Source organism: Ammospiza nelsoni, chromosome 4, assembly GCF_027579445.1.
Source record: "Ammospiza nelsoni isolate bAmmNel1 chromosome 4, bAmmNel1.pri, whole genome shotgun sequence".
Lineage (NCBI taxonomy): Eukaryota > Metazoa > Chordata > Aves > Passeriformes > Passerellidae > Ammospiza > Ammospiza nelsoni.
In genome coordinates, this window is record NC_080636.1 from 71146024 (window position 1) to 71171402 (window position 25379).

The 25379-nt window shown below is 42.3% G+C and overlaps 1 protein-coding gene across 4 annotated transcripts in view; it reads left to right on the forward strand.

Moving 5' to 3' along the window:
• Positions 1-7683: 7683 nt before the first annotated feature.
• The window catches only part of FNIP2 (folliculin interacting protein 2), a 50117-nt gene continuing 32421 nt past the window's right edge, over positions 7684-25379 (forward strand). For 3 of the 4 annotated variants that reach the window (XM_059470303.1, XM_059470304.1, XM_059470306.1), the window contains exon 1: positions 7684-7864. In XM_059470303.1, the coding sequence (XP_059326286.1) occupies positions 7770-7864 (95 nt within the window). In that variant the 5' untranslated portion in view covers positions 7684-7769. Of the gene's footprint in view, positions 7865-24697; positions 24883-25379 lie in introns of those variants that run through there. The other variant, XM_059470302.1, reaches the window with a different exon arrangement.

The window sequence follows — 25379 nt, forward strand, 5'->3', positions numbered from 1 at the left end:
ACTTGCCACCCTGTAAGGCAACCATATCCTGGGCTACATTAAAAGCAGTGTGGCCAGCAGGGCCAGGGAGACTGTTCTGCCCTTCTGCCCTGCCCTTGTGAGACCCCACCTGCAGTGCTGCACCCACCTCTGGGGTCCCCAGCACAGGAAGGATGACAGCCTGTTAGAGAGAGTCCAGAGGAAGGACACCAAGATCATGTAAAGGATGAAGGGATGATTACAGGACCTCTTCTAGGAGGAAGGGATGAGGGAGCTGGGATTGTTCAGCCTGGAGAAGAGAAGGCTCTGGGGGAGCACTTAATGGAGCAGCACTTGAGGGAGCCTATATGAAAGACAGGGACAAACTTTTTAGTAGGGCCTGTTGTGATATGGCAGGGGCTATTGGTTTTAAACAGAGGAAGGGTCAATTTAGATTAGATAAAAGAAAGAAAGGTGTGTTACAATGAGGATGGTGAAAGACTGGAACAGGTTGCCCCAAGAAGTGGCAGATACATCATCCCTGGAAACATTCAAGGCCAGGATGGGCCTTGAATAGGTCTGCACTACCTAGACTAATTGAAGATGTCCTTGCTCATTGCAGGGGAGTTGGACTAGAAGACCTTTAAAAGTCCCTCCCAACCTAAAATATTCTATGATCTCAGTGAGTCAGTTGCTAGCCAAGTGAGTAGAGTCTATAAGAGATTTCTGTAGCAGACAGCAGAGTAAAGTGTGTGTTGTTGGTGTGTGTCCCCCGCAAGAGCTGTTGGCAGCTTCCTCTCAGGAAGAAGCAATGATTCATTCTTCCAGGAGTAGACTTATTCAGTCCCTACTGGGTCTTTTGCTGGTGAAGTTGGAATAGTCTAGATTCTAGATGAGTAATTCTTTTTACACTAGTTGCTTGGAAGTCCCTATGAAACATCCTTTAGCGGTACAAAGAAAGACGCATCTCATGATAATTTGGAGATGTGAGCTGAACAAGAGAGAAATCAAGTGATTTTCTCAGTGTCAGTAGGAGATTCTGGAAAATATGTGAGCTGAATTAATATCTCCCAAGCACTGCAGTAGCACAATTAGTTTCACATTAATTTATAGTCATTGACAGATTGTAAAAAACAAGCATAATGTGACTTCTGTCAAGAACTTACGGAGTGATTTCATGTTCAAATTCATATATTAAATTATACACTGAATTTATATACAAATAACTTCTTACAAAGTCAGACTTCCATTATGAAGTCCTCTAAAATCTGTTTTCACGCAGTAAAATCTCCCGTGATCCTCTAATCCTTTGTGATCTTGTAATTTAAAAATATTTCCTATCACCAAAATACCTCTTTTCTTTTGACACTTCCAATAGTTTATGTAGTAAATGCATGTAAAACAGTACATTGAAAATACTCACTATAACTGAACTGTCTGTTAATTTTTTAATTCACATATTTCTTTTTCCACACATACAGGTTCGGTTACCCAGTAAAGTAGTCTGAGTATTATCAATAGATAAATGAGCTGTGAGCCCTAAAATCCTGAAGCAAATGGCTTCAAGTACAGGTCCCCCTTCTACCAAATACATCATACTTGCTGGAGTATGACCCTCCAGCCTAATTAAACTCAAAGATCAGCCTGTTATTAAATCTTTGGTTTTATCTCTTCATCCTTCACTGACTGAATAACCAAGCAATCATTGATAAATGCAGAGAAATACATATGTAATTCTAAAACTGGGACTCTGATGGAATAATAAGTGGTTTTATTTCATAATTATTCTAGCCTGTCAATTTGCATTCATGAAAGAATAAACTGCAAAATAAAGATTATTTGTAGTTGCTGCAGATTGTGTTAAGATGGGCAAATGTGCACACATACAGACGAGGATTTTTTTTCTTTTTGTTTTTCTTGCTTTTTTCACCTTTAAATCTGTATTTGACACTGTAAAGAAAATAGAGGCTTAAATATGCTAATTCCACTGGAAAGTGAGTGTTTTGGCTCAGTGCAGGACTGCCTTGTCTAAGGATATTAAAAGCCATTTTGCTTTGTACAGAAGTAATCATACGTGAGGTTCTCATTGGACCGAACCACAGCTTCAGAATGTGGAGCAGTACTGATGGGATCCATCTGACAAGCAATTCAAACACTTAGCTCATCAGCTTTTCAGAACAGCTATCAAGAAGCTCCCAACATGCAAACATTCTTGGAAAGGATGCTTTCACTGCTGGCTGTGAAAGAGCAGCCACTCAGCCTTCCCTGTGCCCTGTGACACACAGGGTGCATCATGTGCTATTCCCATGTGACCTGGCACATCAAGCATGTCACCTTCATGAGAGACACACGAGACAGGAAAAATCAATCTGGTTTTTCACCATCAGGTTTATTGTTACCCACCTGCACCAAGTGTTTTTCTGCATAAAATTGAATAAAGAGGGCCCAGATTAAACAGATTCTGAGCAGTTACTAAATAGTGCAGATGCCTCCAAGCTGGTAAAAATGCAGTGTTCAACAATGAAAGAACTACATGTTCTTTTCTGAGGATGTTTTAAAAAGAAAATTTTCCACACAGAGATGACATGACAGAAACTGAAAATAAAGTCATGCATTCACTTGTCACTAACTTTCAGAGATGCTGATCTCTGAAGAAATGGTTAAGATCCAAGCAAGAATAAGCAGACTTTTTTTGCTATATATTTTTGGTCTGCTTAAAACATGTTTTAGACACAAATATTCAGATTAGTGCTTAGGAACTTAGGATGTGAGGAGGCATGGAAGAGGGTGCCTGTGACTTCTTGTGGAAGTGGAAGCCATGGCTTTCAAGGAAAGGCCCAAGGTGTCAGCTAGCTGCTGGTCACTGCTGCAGCATTGCAGGCTATCAGTTTTGCTGCTAAATTTCTGTCCTCAGTTTTGATACAAATGTATGTCCTGATATTATTGCAATTTCATGTAAATGCCTGTTTATCACAGTTACCACCAAAAGGTACTGAATTATCAATTATAATGACTGCAGTCTTTCTTATGGAGAAAATGGTTTTGGTCTGCACCTAATGTGGGTAGGATGGAGTTCCAGGTGAACTACATCTGCATGGAGTTAAAGACAAGAGTGCAGCCAACAAACAGGAAGGCCCATGGCAGATTTCACCATTGGAAATCAAGGACACAAGGATTTCCAGCTAGACTCTGGATGGAGTCCTGGGCAGGAGACTTACAAATACAATTTACCAATGCTAAGAGCTTTACTGAAAAGAGGAACAAAACCAGGTTCTAAACAAGTGTTTGAACATTCACAGGTATGTACATTTTTAGGCTCTTCTGGGGGAAAAGGTAGTGTACCCTTGCTTTAGGAAATTTGACAAGATACTTATGTACAGTAGTGATTCCAGAGGACTGTACTTATCACCTTCACACAAGCCAATTCTCTCCATATTACTTGATATTTAAATTTTGGTGATTAAAAGAAGACATTCCTCATCTGGCCATTCTCTTTGCTTTTAACACCAAAGACTATTACATGTTTCATAACACACATCAATATTTCCCAGAAACTTTGAAACAATTAAATTAATATTTCCCTACAAACTCTCTTTTGTTTCTAACTGAATATGTGTTCCATGTAAAAAGGCAGTGAAACTGCTTATCTGTATTATGGCAGCACCTTTGTGGCTCTGTTCAGGGGCTGGGGAAAGTTGCTGCAGCAACAGCTCAAGTTATGTAATGTTTCAGTGAAGGATGAGTAAGCTGGTTTGCAGGGGGCTGCAAGCCCAAGCTTTCCTTTTCTGTCAGTTTCTGTCTGTGCATGTGAAGTGAAATCCGTTTTACAATAGGTTTTTAAATCCTCTGTGGAGAGTAATTTAGATTTAATGTGCTAAATAGTAATAATAACAATATGGAGAGAGAATAATTCTGGGTACTTCTTAATATCACATTTTACTTGGCATGTTTGAATAGGCATTAAAAACTGGATTTTATTTATTTTACAGACTCAAAAATGTTGCTGATGCATTGCAAAGTGTAGCAAGACTTACCTGTGTTCATGTAACCTAAACAGCACGAATTACTGCACTAAGCAGTAAATCATAAACAAACATCTCAGATTACCAAACTTTTTGTTAAAACTCCAGAGTTTACCTGTTCTGGCCTCCCACTTCTCTTTGCAGTAACTCCAAAGGCTAGTTCTGACAACAGAGGTTTAGGAGCATTTTGGAATTTTGCATTCAGGACTGAGCAGAGTGGAATGAAAGCATCCATAAAGGAACTCAACATTTCATCCAGGTGTAAGTGATGGGGAAGCAAAGTGTGACTCAGGAGACTTGGCTTTTAATCCTGCCTGTCCTGGCTATTAAACCTGGCTACATTTTCAGGAAAGAGATTTATGCAGTATGAAACATTGATATGCTTTCCCAAGCATTCAGCGATGCTGGATTTGAATGATCCTTTTTATGTATTGTCAGTTTCCTAACAAGGTCTCATCTATTTCTGCATTGAGAATCTGGCTCCTTTTCTGACTGAAATTTAAACAACTAAATTTTCTTTCTCTGCACATAAAGAGTCTGACTGTCAGGCAGAATATCAGTTTTGGTTTTTAAATGCCATTTTTATTTCCTGTATTTCCTAGAAGAGTGAGGGCTGTAGACACACTATCTTGCTGTAAATGATCTTTGCTTGACAGTGATATGGCTATTTTCTTTACATCTGCTCCTGTTTAGGACTCTGAGGTTAGTGAAAAATCAGAGTGCAAAATCAATCACTGGTATTGGCTTTGCCAGGGATTTTTTATAGCCCAAGTCTCTTTGGGGTGTGACAGTGCATTCTGATTGTGAAAATTATTTTGCAGTCCTTTGCTGATTGTGCTGTTTTCCTTTTTTGTTTTATTTTTTCAGAAATGGCCTTCAGAACACTAGTGTCTTAATGTGTTGTTATCAATTTCAGTAGTGATAGTCACACACATTAACAGAACACACTGAGAACTAATTTTGCACTGAGCATCAGCCAACATGTAGGGTGCTATTTGTGAAGAGAGTAACCCAATTGTCTTCACTGACTTCATTTTTCTTCACATTTTGGAGTGGCATCCAGGCATAAAAAGTGGATCATTTTCAGATGAAACTAAACCATATATTTTTCAGAAATGCATTCGGTGCTCTTCAACCACTGACATGCATTCTGCTGACAGGACCAGACTGCAATCAGTCCAAAATAAATGGACTGGTAAAATGTTTGTTGTGTGGACACTAGGAGATGACTTTGTTAGCCTCTGATTCTGTCCCCACTGGTCAGCACTCCTTGCTAACACTGATGCACCTTAGAGGGGCAGCCACAGTATTTGCAACTTTCAAGTTTCTCAGGACTGTTTCTTGAGAAATGCAGTCCAGTGATTATTTCTGGAGCTGGATGCCTAGATTCTCATTTGTGTTGATTACTGTGTCAACTGTGATGTCTTTCATCTTGTGCAGCCCCGCCCTGCTATTCAGCTTTCTGTGAGCTATCATCATCACACCTCTCTCTTCTGTCCTTCAGCTTTGTTTGAGTCGATTGACTCTAGTAACTGGGGGCAGTAACAACATCCAGGCTGAAAGATTTACATTGGGTATTCAGTCTCACAGAGGAAGTGGTGAAAGCCCTCCTGAGAATGGACCTTCATACAGGATCAATTGAGCCTTACAAGATTCAGTTGGGTGTTACCAAGTGTGCAGCTGATTAGATTATCAGGCCAGTAGACAATCACCTCTTATTTCAAAGAGAAATCAACTTCTCCAAACAGTGAAAGGCTGACTCTGAAATACATTCACCACGTCTTCTACCACTACTGGATGCTGAGTTTGCAGACAACTATTGTAATGATTCTTTACAACTATTATAATAACCACTATTCCCCATGTCTCATCTTCCAGTTTCCTAAAAAGAGCAGGAAGTAATTGTGATTCTGCTTTTCTTGGGGTTTGGGGGGGATTTTTTTTGGTTGGTTTTTGTTCCACCACAGTATGCAGTGACTTAGCTGGTTGAAAAAGAGCATTTGAAGTCATGTTCTCTTGCTAGGTACATCGAGGTGTCATCCTGCTGCTGGGCAAAGCCACACAAACAATCCTTTCCCTCAAATTAAACAAACATAAAGCTCCAAACGATACCTAAATACTGTAGCCTCATCTAATTATTTATGAAGAGAATAGATCTGTGTGAAAATAGGCACCATTCCAGCAGACCTACCTTCCTGCAAAAATATTGCTGCTTGCCTGGTCAAAGACTAAAGTAAAGGTTCAGACTCTCCAAGGGAATCACAGTACTTCTACAACTGTATGCTAGGAATTTCTCTATTACAGATATCCTAGTCCTGACGAGGGAGAAAATCCCATTAAAATCTTCCTGGACCAGTGACAGATTTGCTCCAGTATGGAGCAAAATGAGGGATGTGATCTTCCCGAAACCCCATGGATTTGTGTCAGTCTGTGAGTTTGGCTGGTGTGAGAAGGATGGGAGGACGCTTGGACATCACATTCTGCTGTCAGCCCAAGCAGGGAGCCCTTTCTGATGCAGGCAGTGCTTTGCTCTTGCTTCACTGCAGAAATACAGTGTTGTAAATCACAAGCACATCATTTACATGTGTGCACACACGTGTATGCAAACAGCTGTAGAGAAATGTATTGTAAAAGACACATTATCCATGTGTGGATGTGGATGAAAAACTCAACATATGCTGGCAATGTGTGCTTGCAGGCGAGAAAGCCAGTCAAATCCTGGACTACATCAAAAGCAGAGCAGCCTGCAGGTCGAGGGAGGTGATTTTCACACTCTGCTCTGCTCTTGTGAGACCACACCTGGAGAAGTGCATGCAGTTCTGGTGTCCCCAGCATAAGGAGTTGTAACCATTGGAGCAAGCCCAGAGGAGAACCACAAGTTCAAGAGGGCTGGTGCACCTCCCATAGGGAGACAGGATGAGAGTTGGGGCTGTTCAGCCTGGAGAAGAGAAGGTTGTGTGGAGAGCTCTTTGCAGCCTTCCAGTTTCTGAAGGGGACTACATGGAAGCCAGAGAGGGACTGTCAGGAATTGTAGCGATGGGACAAGAAATTATGGGTTCAAACTGAAACAGGGGAGGTTTAGGTTCGATATTACAAAGAAATCTTTTATTATGAGGGTGGTGAGGAGCTGGAACAGATTCACGGAGGTTCACAGAGGTTGTGGATGCCCCAACCCTGGAGGTACTCAAAGCCAGACTGGATAAGCCCTTGAGAAATTTGGCCTAGTGGGAGGTGTCCCTGTCCATGGGAGTGCAGTCTGTGACTAGATGACCTTTAAGGGCCCTTCCAGCCCCTTCACATGGATTCCCCGGTCGGATGTATGGGCGCACGCCGCTCCCCGCGGGCCGTTCCCCGGCGCAGGCGGCGCGGCCCGGCCGGGCGCTGTCCCTTTAAGGCCGCCTCCGCGCCCTACCACGTGCTGGGGCTGGGCGGGGGCGCCGCGCAGCCAATGGGGACGGCCCGAGGGGCGCGGCGCCACCGCAGCCCCGGCCCCATCTCCGTCTGCCGGCGGCGCGGGGAGCGCTGCCTCGCTCTGCCCTGCCCGGTGCCCGGTGCGCGGCCGGTACCAGCGCCGCCGCCGGGAGCGCCCGGCCCCTCGCTCAGGTGACGGCTGGCCGCCAGCAGCGGCGCGGCTGAGCGGCCCGGCGCTCCTTTCGCCTCCTCTCGCCTCCGCGGAATGCTGGGCGGCTCCGCAGCGGCTCCGGGGATGCTGCCGCGGCCGCCGCCGCTCGCCGCCCGCTGAGCCGCTGCGAGGGGCGCGGCGGGGCCGCCGCCGGGCGGGAGGGCGGCATGGCTCCCACCTTGCTCCAGAAGCTCTTCAACAAAAGGGGCGGCGGCGCAGCGGCCCCCCACGGCCGGGCTCCGGGGGAGGGGCCCGCCTTCAGGTGAGCCGGGGCGGGCTGCGGCGGGCGGGCCCCGGGGGCTGCCCCGGCGAGGCGGCAGAGAGGCCGGCGTGGGGCGCAGGTGTGCCGCTGCCCCGCGGGTCCCCCGCCGCAGAGTTTCCGGGGGAACGGCCTGGGAAAGGGGGTGCGGCGGGAGGCACGGCCGCGCCGGGGTGGCTCCTCTCCCGCCGTTCCCTCCCGTTGGATCTCTCAGCCATTTTCTGCTCGAGTTGGCGGTGGCACGCCCGGGAGCCTGGGGCGCTCGCCCCCGGTAGGGGTGGGGGAGAAGCACCGGGCCCCCTGTCTGGCGTTTGTGCGCGGTTGATGGGATAACTCGTGCCCGGGTCTCATCAGCACAGGAAAATTAAGAAACGGCTTAATTGTTGTGACCTAAATACACGTGCGCAGTCTGGTGACCCGCTAAGCATTGGGCACCTTTCACTGCCCCCTGCTTTTGATACCGTGCGTGCTGAAACGTGAGGCTCAGTAGCTATGGATGCTTCGGGGTTTATGTGTATAACCTCTATATAATATCGATTCTCTGTGTAATATTGAACTTTTTATGTTTTCTAAACCTTCGGGGGCAGCATTTTGCTCGGGCTGGTGCTTTGGCGCTTTGTTCGTGTGACATCTGCGCTGCTCACAAGACCGAGCGGCCCGGTGAGCACAGTGACAATCACATGCGTGCCCCGTAACCTCTGTGCCTGTTTTGCTGGGCGGCATGAGTTGGCCGGTCTTGTGATCAGATGGTACACGGGGCTCAATTGGAATCTGGGCTTTAAACGCTGAAACTAATAAGGATGGTCAGGGAGAGCAGTGGGCAATATTTTGATCCGCAAAATGCCATCGTGCCAAGTATGAAAGATCACAGTTGTGGAAGCATTGTAATTCCAAAGATGGTCTGTGCGGGATATTGCCATTTGTGTGGCTAAAGTTACAAGATCATGGAGAGCAATAGTGTAAGATGAAAATGTCAATATATTTGGGTTACAAGGTGATTCCTCTGAAAGTGATTGGACACAGTCTTGGAGCTGCATTCATATTAGAGAACAAATCTGGTGAATTTTGTGAAGCTGCAGAGTCGATATGTTGCACTTGTAACTGCAGATTATTTTTCTGTCACTGCTACTTCTTTTAGCACTTATCCACCTTATGAGCTAAATATATCCTTTAATGTGGAAGAAAACAGTTTTCCACATTGAAACTGACAGTTCCAGACTAACTCTATTATTTTGCATATTCTGTGTCAGAGACCAGTGTTGTGAGTTCTGGATTACTGGATTGTTATTGGATTATCAAGTGTCTCCATGAAGGCAGATTCCTTGCACAGTGTGTTTGCCCCTAAAATCAGTAAGATTATTCTGTCTGGAGTATTTTGTGAAGTTAGGGATTGTACTTTCTCCTTCTTTCTGTTTTTTGGGTAGGATATTCCACACTTGCTTTTCAGTTTAAGTAACATTTAAGTTATGTGATGCTTTGCATAAAAGCTATTATAACGAGAATACTTCTGTAGGTACCCTTCACTCTTTTTATCCCGTTTTTCCTCATTCCCTTTCTGTCTGGCTTTTTTTGACACACCTAAGGTTAATAAAATTTTTGAAGTATTTTACATGTGAATGGAGGGGTTTTTTGCTTGTTAATGTTAAGCTTCTTCCTTACAACTTTTAAGTATGCTGTAATGCTTTTTCTTTCTTTCCAATGATCTGTTCATGATCTGCAAGAGCATGCTTACAGGGTCTGGGAAGCTTTGCTGCAATGCTTTTAATAGACTTTCTGTTCAACAGTAATCTCTGTTTGAGTGGAGAGATGTGATTTCATCTAAGTAAAGTAGGAAACATAATCCTTTGGTAGCTTCTGTATTAATCACATACTGCTGGTCAATGTTGGATGCAAAGTGGCAGAATCATTTTCTAATGACAAGGCTGCCTTTTTAGGGATCTTTAGTTGGTTTTATTCCTTCCAGGTTTTGGATAGTGAGGTCCCTCCATGCTCAGTATGTCTGGCAGTGTGTAGCTCAGTTAAGGGGTCCTGTGAGACCAATAACAATCTGTATTCTTGGACTTTCAATTGTTATGAATGCCTTGAAAGCTTAAGTGTATTCACACACCCTCCTTACCCTGAAAAAGAGAGGAATCACCAAAAATCTCTTTCGTAGATAATGCCTCCTCAAATTAATGTGATTTGACAACTTTTTCCAACTGTGTTGTTGGAAAGCTTTGTGTTTTCTAGTCTTCCCAGGAACACCAGAAAAAGTTCTGTTGCAGAAGGCTATCAACCAGGCTTGCATTTTGCCTGTAACAAGCACTGCATGTGCTCATGCTGTTGCACTCTCTTCTTTAATGGGAGCTACATCTTGGCCAGAGGTCCACGCTCCTTCTGCTCTGAAGGAAGCATCAAGCTTCAAGGTCTGTGCTGCTTACCAGGATGAGCTGGCACTGCCTCAAAGAGCAAGAGACATGGAGCTTATGGATGAATGTGGAGCCACAGGAAATTATTTCTTGGGTGCATGAATATGAACATATTAATAGAGAAAACCTCTAAATTGTCCCACTAACTGCACTTTGGCTCACAAAGCCAAGTGGCTTTGGTGCATAAACTGGATTCCTGGTGGAATGAATGAAATTAGAACGTGTGTTCCAACCACTAATGGGCATTCAATCCCTGGGACCATACTACAGCTGGTCAAAAGTACAACTCCAGAGCACATGTAGTGTGGGTGTCAGGTCCTTAGCAGCAATGAATGCACTCTGTGGAGCTAGTCTGGGCTGCATGACATGCTCACATGAGCACAACCTTTACCTGCAGGGTGAGGAGAGTGTAAACATGAGGTGTAGGTGCTAACACAGAGCTATTGGGATAGCAGGACTTTCTCTACTGGCCCAGACCTCCCTTCAAGATAATGGAAGTATGAAGTGCTAGAAGGGTAGTAGTTAGAGTTATAGAATAGCTTAATTCCTTTTTTACAAAAATTATAAACCAGCTGGAATAGACGTGTATTAGTGAGATATTACATTTGTTCTAAGCAGTTTTGTGTACAGACTTGAGCTTCTCTTTTTTTTACTGCTGCTTCTTGCTTCCCTTAACTAAATATATATATCTATGTGTGTGATACATATGTAAAGATGGATGTGTATGTATACACACATCCCCTTCAACAGAGGCACTTGAGTGACTGTAATTGAATATATTTCTTCTTAGCCTCTGAGGCTCTGGGAAAACCCTAATTACTTTGTGTGCAAGCAATGTGTATTTATGTGGCTAAATTCCCCTAAAACTTCTTATTTCCTTATCAAATGTTGCTTCCCATACAAAATTGGTTTAGCATAGTTTGTACAATATTTTGGAGTGCTACCAGAGTAATGTATTCAGCAGAATCATAGATCAGCTTGTGTTGGAAGAGACCTTAGAAATCCTCTAGTTCCAACCACTGCTGCCTTAGACAGGGATACCTTCCACTAGACCACACTGGTCAGAGCCCCATCCAACCTGGCCTTCAACATTTACAGGGATGGGGCATTCACTACTTTTCTGGGCAGACTCTTCCAGTGTTTCACCACCCTCACAGTAAAGAATTTTTCCTAATATCTCATCTAAACCTATTCTCCTCGTTTGAAGCCATTGCATGTGTTTTAAAATTTCTCTCTCCATAATTTTGTAGGCTCCCTTCAGGTACTGGAAAGCAGCAGTGTAGTTGTCCTGAAGACTTCTCTTTTCCAGTTTGAACAGCCTCAGTTCTCTCAGTCTTTCATCACAGGAGAGAAGCTCCATCCCTCTAATTGTGTGTCTCTCCTCTGGACTTGCTCCAACAGGTCAATATCCTTCCTCTGGTGGGGACCCCCAGAGCTGGAGGCAGCACTGCAGGTGAGGTCTCACAAGGGCAGAGCAGAAAGGCAGAACAGTCTCCCTGGTCCTGCTGGCCACGCTGCTTTTTTTTAGCCCAGGACATGTTTGGCTTCCTGGGTTGCAAGTCCTGGGTCATGTCCAGCCTCTCACCCACCAGCACCCCCAAGTCCTTCTGGGCAGGGCTGCTCTGAGTCTGTCCATCCCCAGCCTGTGCTGATACCAGGGTTTGCTCTGACCCAGGTGCAGCACCTCGTATTTGGTCTTGTTAAACCTCATGGGATTGCCATGGGCCCACTTCTTGTCTAGGTCCCTTGGACTGGGATCCCATCCTTCAGGTGTGCAGACAAGCACAGCTTGGTGTCGTCTGCAGATTTGCTGAGGGTGCACACAATTCCATCACTGATATTCCCCAAGGGACACCACTTGTCACTGATGTCCGTCAGGACTCTGAGCCATTGACCAGTGCCCTCCAATCAGTTCCTTGCCCACTGAACAGCCCATGAAGTTTTAGGGATTGCATAGAGTATAAGCACATAGTATCCCAAGATCTAGAATGTCTCAAGAGCTAAGCAAATATTTGAGTAAGGTGTTGGGGGATGGCTTTAAGGAAATTGGTACGGGTTGCAGATAGTTTGATTTTACTTAAATTGATAGCAGTTTTTCTGTCGTTGTGTTTACCTGACTCTAGAAATTTCACATCTCTGCTTTTCTGCATTTTTCAGCATAAAGTCTGAGGTTGTCCTTAAACTATGGATTCAGACTTCACCTTAATTTCAGTCTTTATAGTTTGATTTGGTTTTGGGTTTTTTAAATGAAAATAAATATCTTGGAGTTTTTGGAAGACTGCCTTCACTGCTGAATATATAATCTATGCATTGCAACCTGTGATTAAATTTCTTTGATATTGGTATGTGTAGTGAAGGACTGTTGTAAAGTAGGGAATAACTTCATTTCAAGTGTTTTTTTTAAAAAAAGGTTGTGTTATTTCAGCTGTGTCTGAAACTTGCATGCAGTCTATTTCTTCAGCTTTAAGTATCAGCTGCTCCTTCTGGTGTCTGTAATGGAGCGGATGTCATGTTGTAGCTGCAGGATATCTATCTGGTAACAGTTTGTTAGCTTTGGTATATGAGATCATTTGTTTGGCAGCTGGTACTAGTGATTCCCTTGGTCATAGTACTGAAATGCTTGGTGAGCTCCTACTTGCTAAACATTATTTCACAGCATTTATTACCAGCCTGGCAATGTTCCACCTTCTGAAAAAGGAAAGAAAGCAGTAGTGAGCTTGGAGTCTGCTTATATGTCAGTTTGTTCAAATGAAGCACTCCTCAGGATGTTCTTGTGACCTAATATGGGTTTTTTCTTGAGCTTCTTGCAGTTTTGTAGAGATCCACACAGCAGTTACCCTACTGAGCACACATGTACATCTTCATACATGGAAATACCTATAAACATCTGGCTGTAAACCTTTTGAAAAGTATTTGAAAAAAATTCAGTGTTTTACATGCTGTAAAAGGGCAATCCAGCCCAAGGCCAGACCTGAGCATGGGGGCAGGACAGGTCAAAGAGCAGATCTAAACTGTACACCATTTCACAGACAGCTGAAGGTGAGCCTCAGGCTGCAGTATTACACCTTTGCACTGGTGTTAGTCTTTCATCCCTAAAGTGAGCTAAAGAATAAGTTCTGCAGAAAGAGATTTATTAGAGTCTCACTCAAAAAAACAGCTTAGACAGGAAGTAATTGAAAGTATGGTCTTTTGACATGGAAACCACACTTCCAGCCTGGGGCTTTTTTGGAGGAAAACAAGCCCCAAGTCCTCTGGTTTTGAGCTTAGCAGGAGCTAAGGCCATTTCTGCATTAGTTGTTTGAATTTCCCCTCCCCTAAACACTGCTGTCACTGAACAAACCCTTGGTTTGCTCTAGCTTTGCTCTGAGTCTAGCTCCATCTCTCTTAATGTTGCAGGAAGACACCCTGTTTTTTGTTTTGGTTTTTGTCTTTGTAACGAATGACGAAAAATGTGTGGAAATGCACAAGCTACTGACATTCTGAGAGGGATGGCTGTACCTTGATTATTTAATTCCATGAAAAGATGCTTTATTGCCTGGCAGTCAAATGAGTTTTGCCTGTGGGTTATCTTGTTTCTGATTTACAAGTAACTTATCCATGGAGTTCCATGTGTTTATTCTAAAATTGGTGTGCAGTTGGATAGTAGATGCTTGATTCCTTATTCTTAGGGCACTTCTGCTGTTGACCTGTCCAAAACTGGGTGAGTACTGTGCTCAGTGGAAAGTGATTTGGGGAATAGTAGCAGCAGAAAGCCTTGGAGGTACCTTTCCTTGGTGGCACAACTTAAAGCAGGAAACACTGCAATTTAACACAGTGATGCTAATGCTGTAGGGGAATAACTGTAAATGGCTTGATGTGAATGAGAAAATAAAGCTGCTTGGGGCTGAAAAATGTGGACAAGCATTCATAAAAGCTGAATTTGTGGAGAAACGTTTTAAAAACTGATGGAGGCCTTTGATGCCAGTAGCGGGTGGCTTCATGTAAACTTACATAAACTTTGTAACTTCTCTTATGTAAACTAAGTTCAAGTTGCAAAATAGCTTTATTAAATTTCGGGGGAAGGAAGATGGAAGAGTTTTCACAAAAATGTTTTAGTCATTAGTCATCATATCATCCCACTTTGGCGTTGTGGGATGTAGGTGTTTCCAGTGCATGCTAGGGGCCCTCAGCTGTTGCTTTGGTCTGATCAGTGAGTAACAGCAGACCAAATGCCCTGAGATAGTAGATGAGACAAAGGAGTTGGGGTCGAGGGGACAGAAAATGGAGTAATTTTTCTCATGCAGATAATCCCTTGTTCTGACATTTTGGTATTATTGAAGATGCTGAGGACTTCCTTTGCAAAGAAAATTCTTTAGATTAATACTCACTATATGTGCTACAAACCATGGTGATGTACCTGTTCCTTTAAGAATTCCTTCTGACACTAACAATCATGTACTTTCATCATGTACTTTGCACCTTAGTGATGTTCGTGGATAGCTTCTGAAGAGTAAATTCAGATTTGGAGTCATGTGTTGTGTTTTATATTTGTCAAGAGTTAGTGCTAAGTGTACCCTTGATTAAGAGCACACTGTCTTGTATGCAGCTTAGTTGTAAGAAGAATGTTCTTAGGCTGTCCTAATTACCAGCATTTGCTGTGTGAAGGTTTCCATGGGTACATTTCTTAGGCAAAAGATGAGGAATGCAGTTCTGTGGGGTGGTGGTGAACAGGCTTGCTAGAGAGAATACACAGGAAAAGGAGGACTTTGAATGGGGTACTCATGTGAAGACAGCAAATATCTGTCTGCACTTTTTCAGTGTGCTTCCTGTGATAGTGTCAGATTACTGCTGATCTGACTAACAGGCATGGACAGGGCAGTTCACCTTTGCCTGTAATGAATCAGCTCCTCATGTGTGCTCCACCTATGCTGCTTCTTAATCTTCATGCTCAGGTTCTTCTCTGTTCTGCTCTCTCCCCACTGTAAGTGCCCTTCTCAAGTCACCCCATTTGCCCTATTTGTCTGGGTTTGTCACTTGAATACCTCAGTAATGTCATGTTTTAACGTGCAAGACAAGCTCCTGTGCAGGCTACAAGACAAAGTGTTCTGAGACACTCACTGAGCAAACGAGCTTAGGAGTTCTGGCAACAGTGCTCGTGTGTTCCCCACATCCATAGGACAAGTGCAGGTGCATTTACCTGACCAGCAGCTGAAATGTCTGTGGTCAGCCAGCACACTTCTCATAGGGGTGAGATTCTTAGAATTGTACTGATAAACGGGCACGAGGGCTTTACATCACACTAGCTGCTGTTAGAACTGAGTCATGATTCTGCTTCTGTAGACTTTGCTGAAGTGAAACTTGAGCTGTAATGTAATTACTGAATCAGTGTGGAGCTTTCTCTGCAGGATGCTCTCACTTCAGTGCAATACAGCTCAGCTTTTCTCCTCCAAGGTGCTCAGTGAAATTTTAGATGTACTAATGAAATCAGCTGTATTAAGTAAACAATTGACAATATTTATTCATTTTGCTAATAGAGATGCTAGCAGTCTGAATTTGGTATTAGCACTTTCAAATTAGAAATCTGAACACATTTTATAATGGAATCGGGAAGTTTCTTACAATAACTCAACTTTTGTTTTCACTGAGTTTACTGACTTTTATGAAAGAAAACAGGCTTGAATGAACTCAGTGCTCTGAATTTCTGTGCAGAGTATTTGTACTGAATTCTGAATCTGGATGTTATCCAATACCTGAAATTGCTCGACTCTTGGGGTTGAGTTTGTAACGCACAGCTCCAGGAGTACAGAAAATCTGAGCAGAGTACATTAGATAAAGTTTTTGAAGGAAACCCCAGAGAGAAGGCTGTACAAACTGTTGAATACATAGTCCTGAGCAAGTTATTATTTAGTTATTATTTCACTGAATGTGGATAATTTTACAGAATGTAATGTTATAATGTTAAAACCCTCTGTGGTCTGGAAAAGATAGTTAGTGCAACTTTTTGAAATCTGCAATTCACAGAAATTATTTTATGTTCAGACAATTTTTTTTTTGTATCTTCTGTTTTTTTATGTGGGCACATGAGCTTGTCCAGCTATTGCTGAACTTTTGAGTGCTTGTGTCTGCCACATTTGCTTGCCTTTGCTTCACATTCCCCCAAAATGACCTTTTAAAATCTTCACATTTAACACCCTGCTCTGTAACTTGTGCTCTAAAATGGATTGTACTTTTTAGGACAGATCGTTTTATAGGAAATGTCATGAGCCTTTTGTTTCTGAAGTGTCCTGTCTTGTTTAACAGCTTGGGTTGAACAAGGTGGGTGGAGACCTGTGAGCTGCTGGGAAGGAAGGTACAGGAGCAAGGAAGAAGAAATCTGGTGGAGAAACCACTTTGCTCAGCTGTGGAGCAGCAGGGTTAGTCCATGCATATGAAGGCTTGGTCTTGGTGAATGGCTCCAATGTTACAAGATGCTACTGGAGTCTCCTGTTCAGTGCTGGAATTGGGCATTGCCTGGACATTTGTCACTTCCACAGTAGCACTGATAGAACAGTGTTGAGACGCTCTCAGTGGTGTCTGTGTAGAGGTCAGAGATAGAACCAGCTCTTGGTACAGTAGTCTGTGTGAAGTGTCACACCACTAGGAATGGTTATGGAGGGCTAATCCTCGGCCATGTTGAGAAGGCTGGAATAAAGAAGAGGGATTTAGTGGCCACTTCAGTTCACTTAGCAGACAACCACAGTGACATGCACCTTAGCTCCTAGTTGTCTTGGCTTTTAGCCTTGAGGAACATTGCTGTCCCTGTTAGCCACTTCAGGAGTGCAACCTCTGCCCTCCCAACTGTTAAAAGCATTTCTAGATCACATCAAGTTAAAGAGTTGGAAAAATTAACCCTCTCTCCTTATAAAGGTAGTTATGAGATTTGCCTGTGCATATAAATCGTGCTTACAGAGCCCTAAAATGATTTCAGACACAATTCTAACTTAGGGAGTGGGTGAGTAATGCCTAATGACTTTGGTACTTGGGAGACTTGGGGATAGATGTCAGTCACCTGCTCTGGACTAGATCACAGTACAGTTGAGTTCAAAAAAGTTCAGGTACTAAATTTCTTGTGCTCAGAAGTTCCTGGAAGCAGTCTTACAAACAGGGATATATTTGGGAATGCTTTTGAATGGAACTAGGGAAATAACATCTATTTGAAAATAGCTATTTCTGTTTGTCACTTTATCATAGCACTTGGTGCTTATGTACAGTTGGACTGGATAATGGGTGCAGGGATAGGTGTGCAAAGAAGATGAAAATGCAAACAGAACAATGTATTTTGTAGTGAATGTGGGTTTTTGAAACAGTCAACTCAATGAACCCATTGATAATGCACATTGATAATGTATCTGTCCAATTTCTTTATTTTTAAGCAAAACACATCTGTGTAGAGTGCCAAAGATGACTTGAACCTCTGATTAAATAAATAATTCTGTATTTGGATTGAAATGTGTTAGTGTGTGAACTAGAAATTTGATTGAAATTTGATTTGATTTTGGCTTTTTGTTCACATTACTGAAGCACTAAAAGGTGACTGTAGTCTTCATCAGAGTTGTATCCTTGGTCCCTGTTTTGACAGAAAGTGAAAAGAAAGTGAGTTTTGTTTATATTAATGAAGTTATCCTGAATCTGTAGTTGTTAGGATGGCTTCTAGAGAGTCTGCTCTGATATACTTCATTTCAGGAGTAAATCAGGTCTGTTATAAAGGATTTTCTTGTACACTGTTTTTTTGGGGAACACTAAATGAGCTTGACCAGTTTTTACCTTCTTGTGAGGAGGAAGGCTTCTAATTTGTCTAATAATTGCTACATAAGCCTGCTGACTGAAACTTGTTTGCATCTATCAATGTGCAAATGATTCTTATTGCAGGACAAGGATGCAACTGAATTTTCTGTGTGATTTTTTTTTTTTTCCCCTCAAACATTTCAGGATTGATGGACTGATACTTGGCAGCCAAATGCTAGCTGGGTGCGGTCAGCTGTAATTACAAGCAAACCTGACTGGATAAACTTCTAAGTCTACTATAATACCAGTGTTTTTGAGAAAATGTTGGAGATCCTATGTGAGTAGTTTAGAGTGGTTGGCCTGCTTTAAGGAGGGGAGACTGTTTCATAACTTAATGACTATTTATACATTCAAAGTCCTACGCAATTGGTGGTAAACAGAACGTAAGTCTTTAGCATAGTGGCTTGCAGCAAGGGTAGGTTTGCCCATGCCAGTCAGCTGCAGGACTGTGGTTTGTTTGGTTGGTTTTGTGTGTATTTTTTTCATTGAGAAGGTATATGGTATGAGTGATTTAATTGCCATGATCTTCTGCACATGGTCCCAAGGCATTTTTCCTTCCCTTTCCAGTGAAACTTGAAAATAAATCTATGTAAGCCTTCAAGATTCAGTTCTAGTTACTAGAAAGCTACTCCATGTGTTGTCTACAAGAGAGAGTTAAGGAAAGTGTTTTGGATGGAATAGACAAATTATCATAACAAAAACAAGAGGAGCAAAACGTATTTTTGGCTATAACTAGTGAAAAATGCCGGAGCTGATGTTATATCCGTCCGTGTTATCACTTCATTCAATCTAAGTCAGGATTTCCTGGCATTCATCTAGACCGAAGCAATGGACTTTGCTGTTCATGCTGCAGCAACTTTGGGTGATCAAGCATGGCTACTTGTGTGTGTGTTCTTTCCCATATTCTTGCCAGTTGGGTAAATCAGTACTTTCTCATAAATATTCAACTTAGTTTTTCTTCCTTCCCTTCCGGGTTATTGCAGACTAACTTTTCAGCTACAATCTCTGTTTAAGAAGGATCAAAACACATCTTGTTCTTACAACAGTTTAACATAACCATTTACAGAGGTCTTACCAATATTGTGTTAGCTGGTCAAAAAAACTGGGCCGCTTTAGCTCTCAGCACTGTTAGAGAGACACATGTGATATCTTTTCATAGAATAGGAATTTAGGAGGTAAATATTAATTTCTTTGTAAGTGAAGTGATACTGCTGAGTTTGTGCTTTTGGGTTAGATGAAACTGACCCCTTCTGAAGCAATTTCCCTTGGAAGAGGGCCATGGGGTCCTTGAATAGCACTTGCCTCTAGCCCTCCTTGAGTGTGTTCTTTTGTACAGTGGGAGTGCGTGTTCGGAACCATGATGAGAAATGGGAACTTGCAATCTTTCTGTGCCCCTGGAGAGAGTACCCTAAACTTCTGTCTGTAAAGCTTGAGAAAGTGCCACATCCTCTGCAGTTCACAAAGGCCTCTTGTGAATGCAGCCTTTTCATAGTAGAAGTGGAGGAAATTTCTAAAGAAATGGTTGCTGTTAACATGCGGGTGTTTTTAGCTACTTGGAGTGAAGGTGTTCGTGTTACAGCAGAAAAAATTCATTTAGCTAGAAAAAACTGGGGGGGAATGTTCAACACCAGGCATTGTTTATCTCTCTGTATCTATGTATTTACATATATCCAATAAATAACATTTTTTCTTAGTAATTTTTTTCATATTCTGAAAATAATCTTTTGAACAAAGGTTTAAAAGCTGTATACAGAATCTTCCTTAAATAAAAAGAATAGGATATAGGGCTCTATAGAGGAGGGAGAAGGAACAGGAAAGAACAGGCAACCAAACCCATGCCTCAGGATACCAACCCTAAGGTGTGGTGATGTGTGACTTGGCTTGCTCACTTATGTAGGGGATACTAAGGTCTGAGATCTGTCAGGACTTTTATACAGCATTGCAATGGAATAAGAGCTAGTACAGTGCTATAAATACCAGATTCTGCCTTGCACCGCTGCTCAGAATTCTCCTTCAGACAGATGTACAATGTGTAGTTCTTCCTTGCGTTCAAGAGAAGGTGGGGAAAGGCAGAGGCAGGATAAAGGATTTCTCTTAATCTCATTTTCTGGCAGAGGCAGTTCCCAGACGTGCCTTGGCAGTGTCTGTATTTAGTAGCTGTGTTCCTGGCCGCTGGCCCAGTCACATGGCGCCGCTGGAACAAGTGCCACGGGAATGATGCATTAGCTGGGAGCCAGCGCTGCGTGCCGCAGGAGCTGGGGTGGCCTGGCCGGGCAGCGCAGGCGCCGCACCCAGCGCTGCCTGCTCCCGGATGGAGCTGCTCTTTGGCTCCAGTCAAAGCTGGAAGCTGGTTGTTGCAGGTGCCTTGAAAAAATAAACAGGGAAAGGAGCACAGTCAAATCCCAGAGAGTGTTAAATTACAAGCAAATTTTCAGTTCTTTGAAATGATCAAGATCATTGCTCTGAAACAGCTTCTTTAAAATGCTTGACTTACTTTGGGTCAACTGAGCTCTCCTGACTGTTGGAAGCTATGGCGATGACGGCAGAATGTGGGATGCAAAGGGGGAAGTTGATAAAACTAAGCACAGCTTTCTGTGTGGATGAAAGAGCTAGGTGGTGGGCCTAGGGTGCTAACCTTACTGCAGACTTTGCCTTTCTTTGTTTAAAGACCTAGTTTAACAGAAACCACACTTTTCTTCATTAAGAAAGAAGAAAACCATTGTAAAACACAATTAAATGCATGCCTTTTTTTCATGCAACTACAAGTCTTTAGCTCTTCTCTTTGCTAATGAGAAATTCTGCTTCTGGAGCTAGCAACTGAGAGTGCTCTCTCTGTGCTATATGTGGTCCTACTTCAAACGATGTACTTTCTTGGTGTTTTCTTTGATTAGGATTTTGTGTTATTGTGGGTTTTATTTTTTTATTTCTACATTATTACTGAGATGCTCTATGAAAGCTAGCTCCCAAACTTCAGACTTGTAGATAAGCCAGTGAGCAGTGATGCCTGATAACATAGAGAAGTTGAGTTCTGACGCACTGGTTTAATGGGCTGCTCTTGATGTTTGTGGAAAGCTGATGTCTGCACTTCATGGTGACTCCAGCTTGCGTAGATCTGTTTGTTAACCTCTATCAGCAGTGTGTGTGTCTTGTCATTTTTTGTGCATGTCTGTGATGATACTGCTTTGTAGCAACAAAGATGATGAAAAGATGCTTCCAGCCTTACAAAAATCCAGCATATTGTCCTTTCCTAAGCCGGGAATCTGTGGAATTCTAGCTTTGCAAGGAACAAATATATCCAATATTGTTTTGGATTTTGTAGAGGAGCATACAGAATTAACCTAAAAAAAGTAACCCTTCTGTGCAATGATTTCATACCTAGAACTTTATTTTTCTCTACCTGAACTCTTTCTTCAGGAAAATCTGTCTTGAGAGAGAGAGCAGTGCTCCAAATAATACCTTCCTTCACTTGTTGCGTGACTAATCTGCAATGTATCCCGCCTAACTTGTGTGAAACTAGTAACTATGTATCATGCTTGAACAAGGTAGTTCATCTGAGGTTAATAGAGCTTTGCCATATTAGGACTGCTTTAAGTCATTGTGGAAAAGGAATGTGGTGTGGCATCAGCACAACTCTTCCATATCTGAGGCTTCAGAAAGAGAAGAAACAATGCAGGGTAAATGAGGCAAATTAGGAGGGAGGATAGAAACCTGTGTTCCCCGTAAGCTATTCTATGGACTAAAAGAGGGAAAATCGCTATTAAGCAATCCAAAAGATATTCCACTTCTTCCTAAAATATGTATTTTGGCACTAATCCTGAATGTCTGGGTCTAGGCATTTTTTGTGTATCAATCCTGCTTAAGTGTATGTTTTGCTAAAAGAAATGCTCACTGAAACAACAGCTATGATTCAAAATTTTCCTTAAGCTTCTCTAGCCGCTTCTAAAAGCTATTTGGAAAATAAAGCCTTGCATGGGTCTCAGAAAATATTCTCTTATATTGAAAACAGTGCTTAAGTTTTAGTGGACAGCTGTAACTTATACAGAAAATTATTCTGAACTACATCACATACATTTATTTCTCTTCCCCCACCCCAAATTTTCTTGCTAAAGTGTTACCTTGAGTCGAAATAGTTTAGGTAGTTGTCTTACAGTGAAGATGGACAGGAAATGACCTACAAACAGAGCAGGTGACATGCTGTCACATAGCCTAGAAAAAGAGTGATTAAATTCTGCTTCACAGAGGATTATATCTGCAGTGCAGGACACTTTCTTCCATTTTCTGTGTTATCTACTTTATGGACTGTGTGTGTTTTCCGTGTGTGGATTTATGTAGTATTTTGTTGTTGTTTAGAAACTGTTCTGTGGATTTGCCATGTTAATTCCCCAGGTACTTTAGGATTTGTGTTATTCTACAGATGATTGCATTTACAGATGAAGTAGTGTTGTGAAGCTATTCAGTGAGCTTACAGGAGTTCCTTGTTCTAATGCCTGATGGGAATTTGATAGTTTGATGAATGTTCCAGAATTTTGGTTTGTTTGGGGAAAGGGTAGTACAGGAGTGAAAGCTATAATTTCCTGATCTTAGTCAAATTGTACTCTTTGACTTATTTCATTCACACTTCATAGATTACCGGTAGCACTGGTGTTTAGTCTTCCTCAATGAGGTGAGGTCTAGAGTTGTCTTCTCCTAGATCATTTGAGTCACTTGAGAACAGGCCAAAGATTTCATTTGTTTGCCATACTTGGGAGGAGGAGTAATTGTGATCCAGTACTTGTCACTTCTCTGGGGATTGAAGTGGAGTTGGTTTTTTTATTGCTATTGGTTTCCCTCAGCAACAGAGCAAGTTGTTCAACCTAACCTTGCTCTAGATTTTTGCTTTGCTTCTGTCCAGATTTTGGAGGTTGGGGTTAACTGTGATTACAAAATCATTTTAAGGGTGCTGTGCTATTTAGCAGGCAGCACGTAGCGCTGGGTTTTGAAATCTTGCTTCTAACTCTGCTTGTCTGGTTGACCATTAACGAGGTGATTTTCCCTTTTTAACCTGGAAGGGAAATTGCAGCACAGCTGTTATCTTATAAAATGTTTAAAATTTTACTGATGGGGAGAAAGCCCATCATAATTCATGAGAGATGTGAATTATGAGCAGATATGTCTGGATAACTTTTTAGTGCAAAGATGGGGAAGAGGACTTTGTTCTGCAGTAGAATTACCAGAGCCTAGGAGAACATCCTGTGTGCAGCTTTGGTCACTGCAATACAAAAAAAGATATTTAAGCTGTCAGAGTCTCCAGAGGAGGGCAACAAAAATGATGGGGAGAAGCCATATGAGGAATGGCTGAGGCCACTCAGTTTGTTGAGCCTGGAGAAGAGGAGGCTGAGACAGTTGCAGTTACAACTTCATCAGGAGGGCAAGAGGAGGGGCGGGCACTGATCTCTTGTCTGTGGTGACCAGTGGCAGGACCCAAGATGGCCTGAAGTTGGGCCAGGGAGGCTTGGGTTGCATATTAGAAAAAAGTTACTCACCTAGAGGGTGTTTGGGCACTCAAACAGGCTCACCAGGGAAGTGGTCACAGCACCAATCCTGACAGAGCTCAAGAAGCATTTGACAACACTTTGGGGCAGAAGTGTGACTCTTGGCCCAGGAGTTGGACTCGATGATATTCTGTCTTCTGTGGTCTGATTCCTTTGTTCTATTCAAAAACTTAAATTTACTTGGTCAGGAGTATTTTATTAGATATTTTTGTCATCAGTACTGTTATTGAATTATTTTAAGAGGCACATGACTATAAATTCTCATCAAGCAACTTGAAGTCTGCAACCTTTTCTCATTGTTTTCTTTCATACTTTTTCAAAAAAACTTTTCAAAGTACTAGTGCCAAGTTCTTGTCCAAGTATAAGTAGTTCTTGTCCTTAGAAATAAAAGCATTACAGTGCAGAATATCTAGCATGTTTCTTGGTGTTGGTAGTTGGGTTTTTTGAACTGATAACCATATGGCAATGATGACAGATTCTTACTTGCTCCTAAGCTATACCGGGTTGCTAGGGGTTGTCAGATGACACTTGCTCACATGAGAGCCATTAACAGGGTGTTGTAGCCAGTGTTAGAACAACCTTGCAACTAAGGGCGAGTCACTGCAGAAGCAACTATGCTGCTTTTTTTTTTTTTAAAGAGGCCATATGGTTCAGTCTTGTGACTACATAATTGCCAGCTACCTAAATCACATACCAGGAAACAAACATAGCTAAAGTCAATATTAGCTGTTGTATCTGCTACAGCTTTGCACCAGGCTTAGTAGGAAAGCCTGTGACAGCAGCAAGAGCAAGTCCGCGATGGCTTCTGAAACCTGAAAGTCATGTCTGTTCTGTCTGGAATAATTGCAGAAGTACCTTAGCTACAGCTGTCCTTTTGTATTAATGGCTTATAGAATATATGAAGATCGTTTTGCCTTTTTTCCCCCCAGCTGGAAATTCGGCAGACTGTGTTCCTTTATAGGGAAGAAAGCTGATGGTAAATTACCATTGTTAATGGTTGATCGATAGTGAAGAAACTTGCTTGAGGCTCTTTCTCTTCAGCAGGTATTTAGTTTCTTTGAGGGAGCTTTACACGAGTATTTGTGGCTTAGAAAATGTGTGGGGGTACACCAAAAACTGCAAATGGCACTGGGGGACGAATAGAAAGAACAAGAAACAACAATGATGTACCACTTGGAAATAATCTCTCTTGTACCAAATTGGATGAAAGACTTAGAAAGTCTTTGAGAGATGAAAGTGTCAGCTGTGCCAACAAAGTGACTAGACTGCTGCAAAACAGGTATGCATGTAACTTTTTTTGATGTGTATGATTTTTGATGAAGGACATTTTTATGTAACACTAGATTTATAATCATGTGCTGAAAGGCTATTTTGTAAATAATTGAAAAAGTTCTGTTAGAAACTTATTCTTGCTGATAATAATGACTGAAACTCCAGAAAGTCTTTCCTTTTTGAAACTGAACCGACATACTTGACTCTGATCAAGAGTCAGATTTATGTATATGCAAACTGAGGCATAAAGGGTAATTGCCTTTCTTTTCAATTAAGGTTAAATAATCTTACCTTCTCTTTCTAGTTTCCTAATTAGTTTCCCCTCCTTTACTTTTTTTGCCACCTCCTGTGTTAGTGGGTCAAGTACTAACAGTGTGTGGAGCTGACAGGAGAGAATGCTGTGAAGTGGGGGAAGAACAGAGAGGGGAACCCTCTGCTTTACTTGTGAATTACCTCAAATTCGAGCATTACATCAGAGTAATCTGAAGGGGGAATAGTATTTAT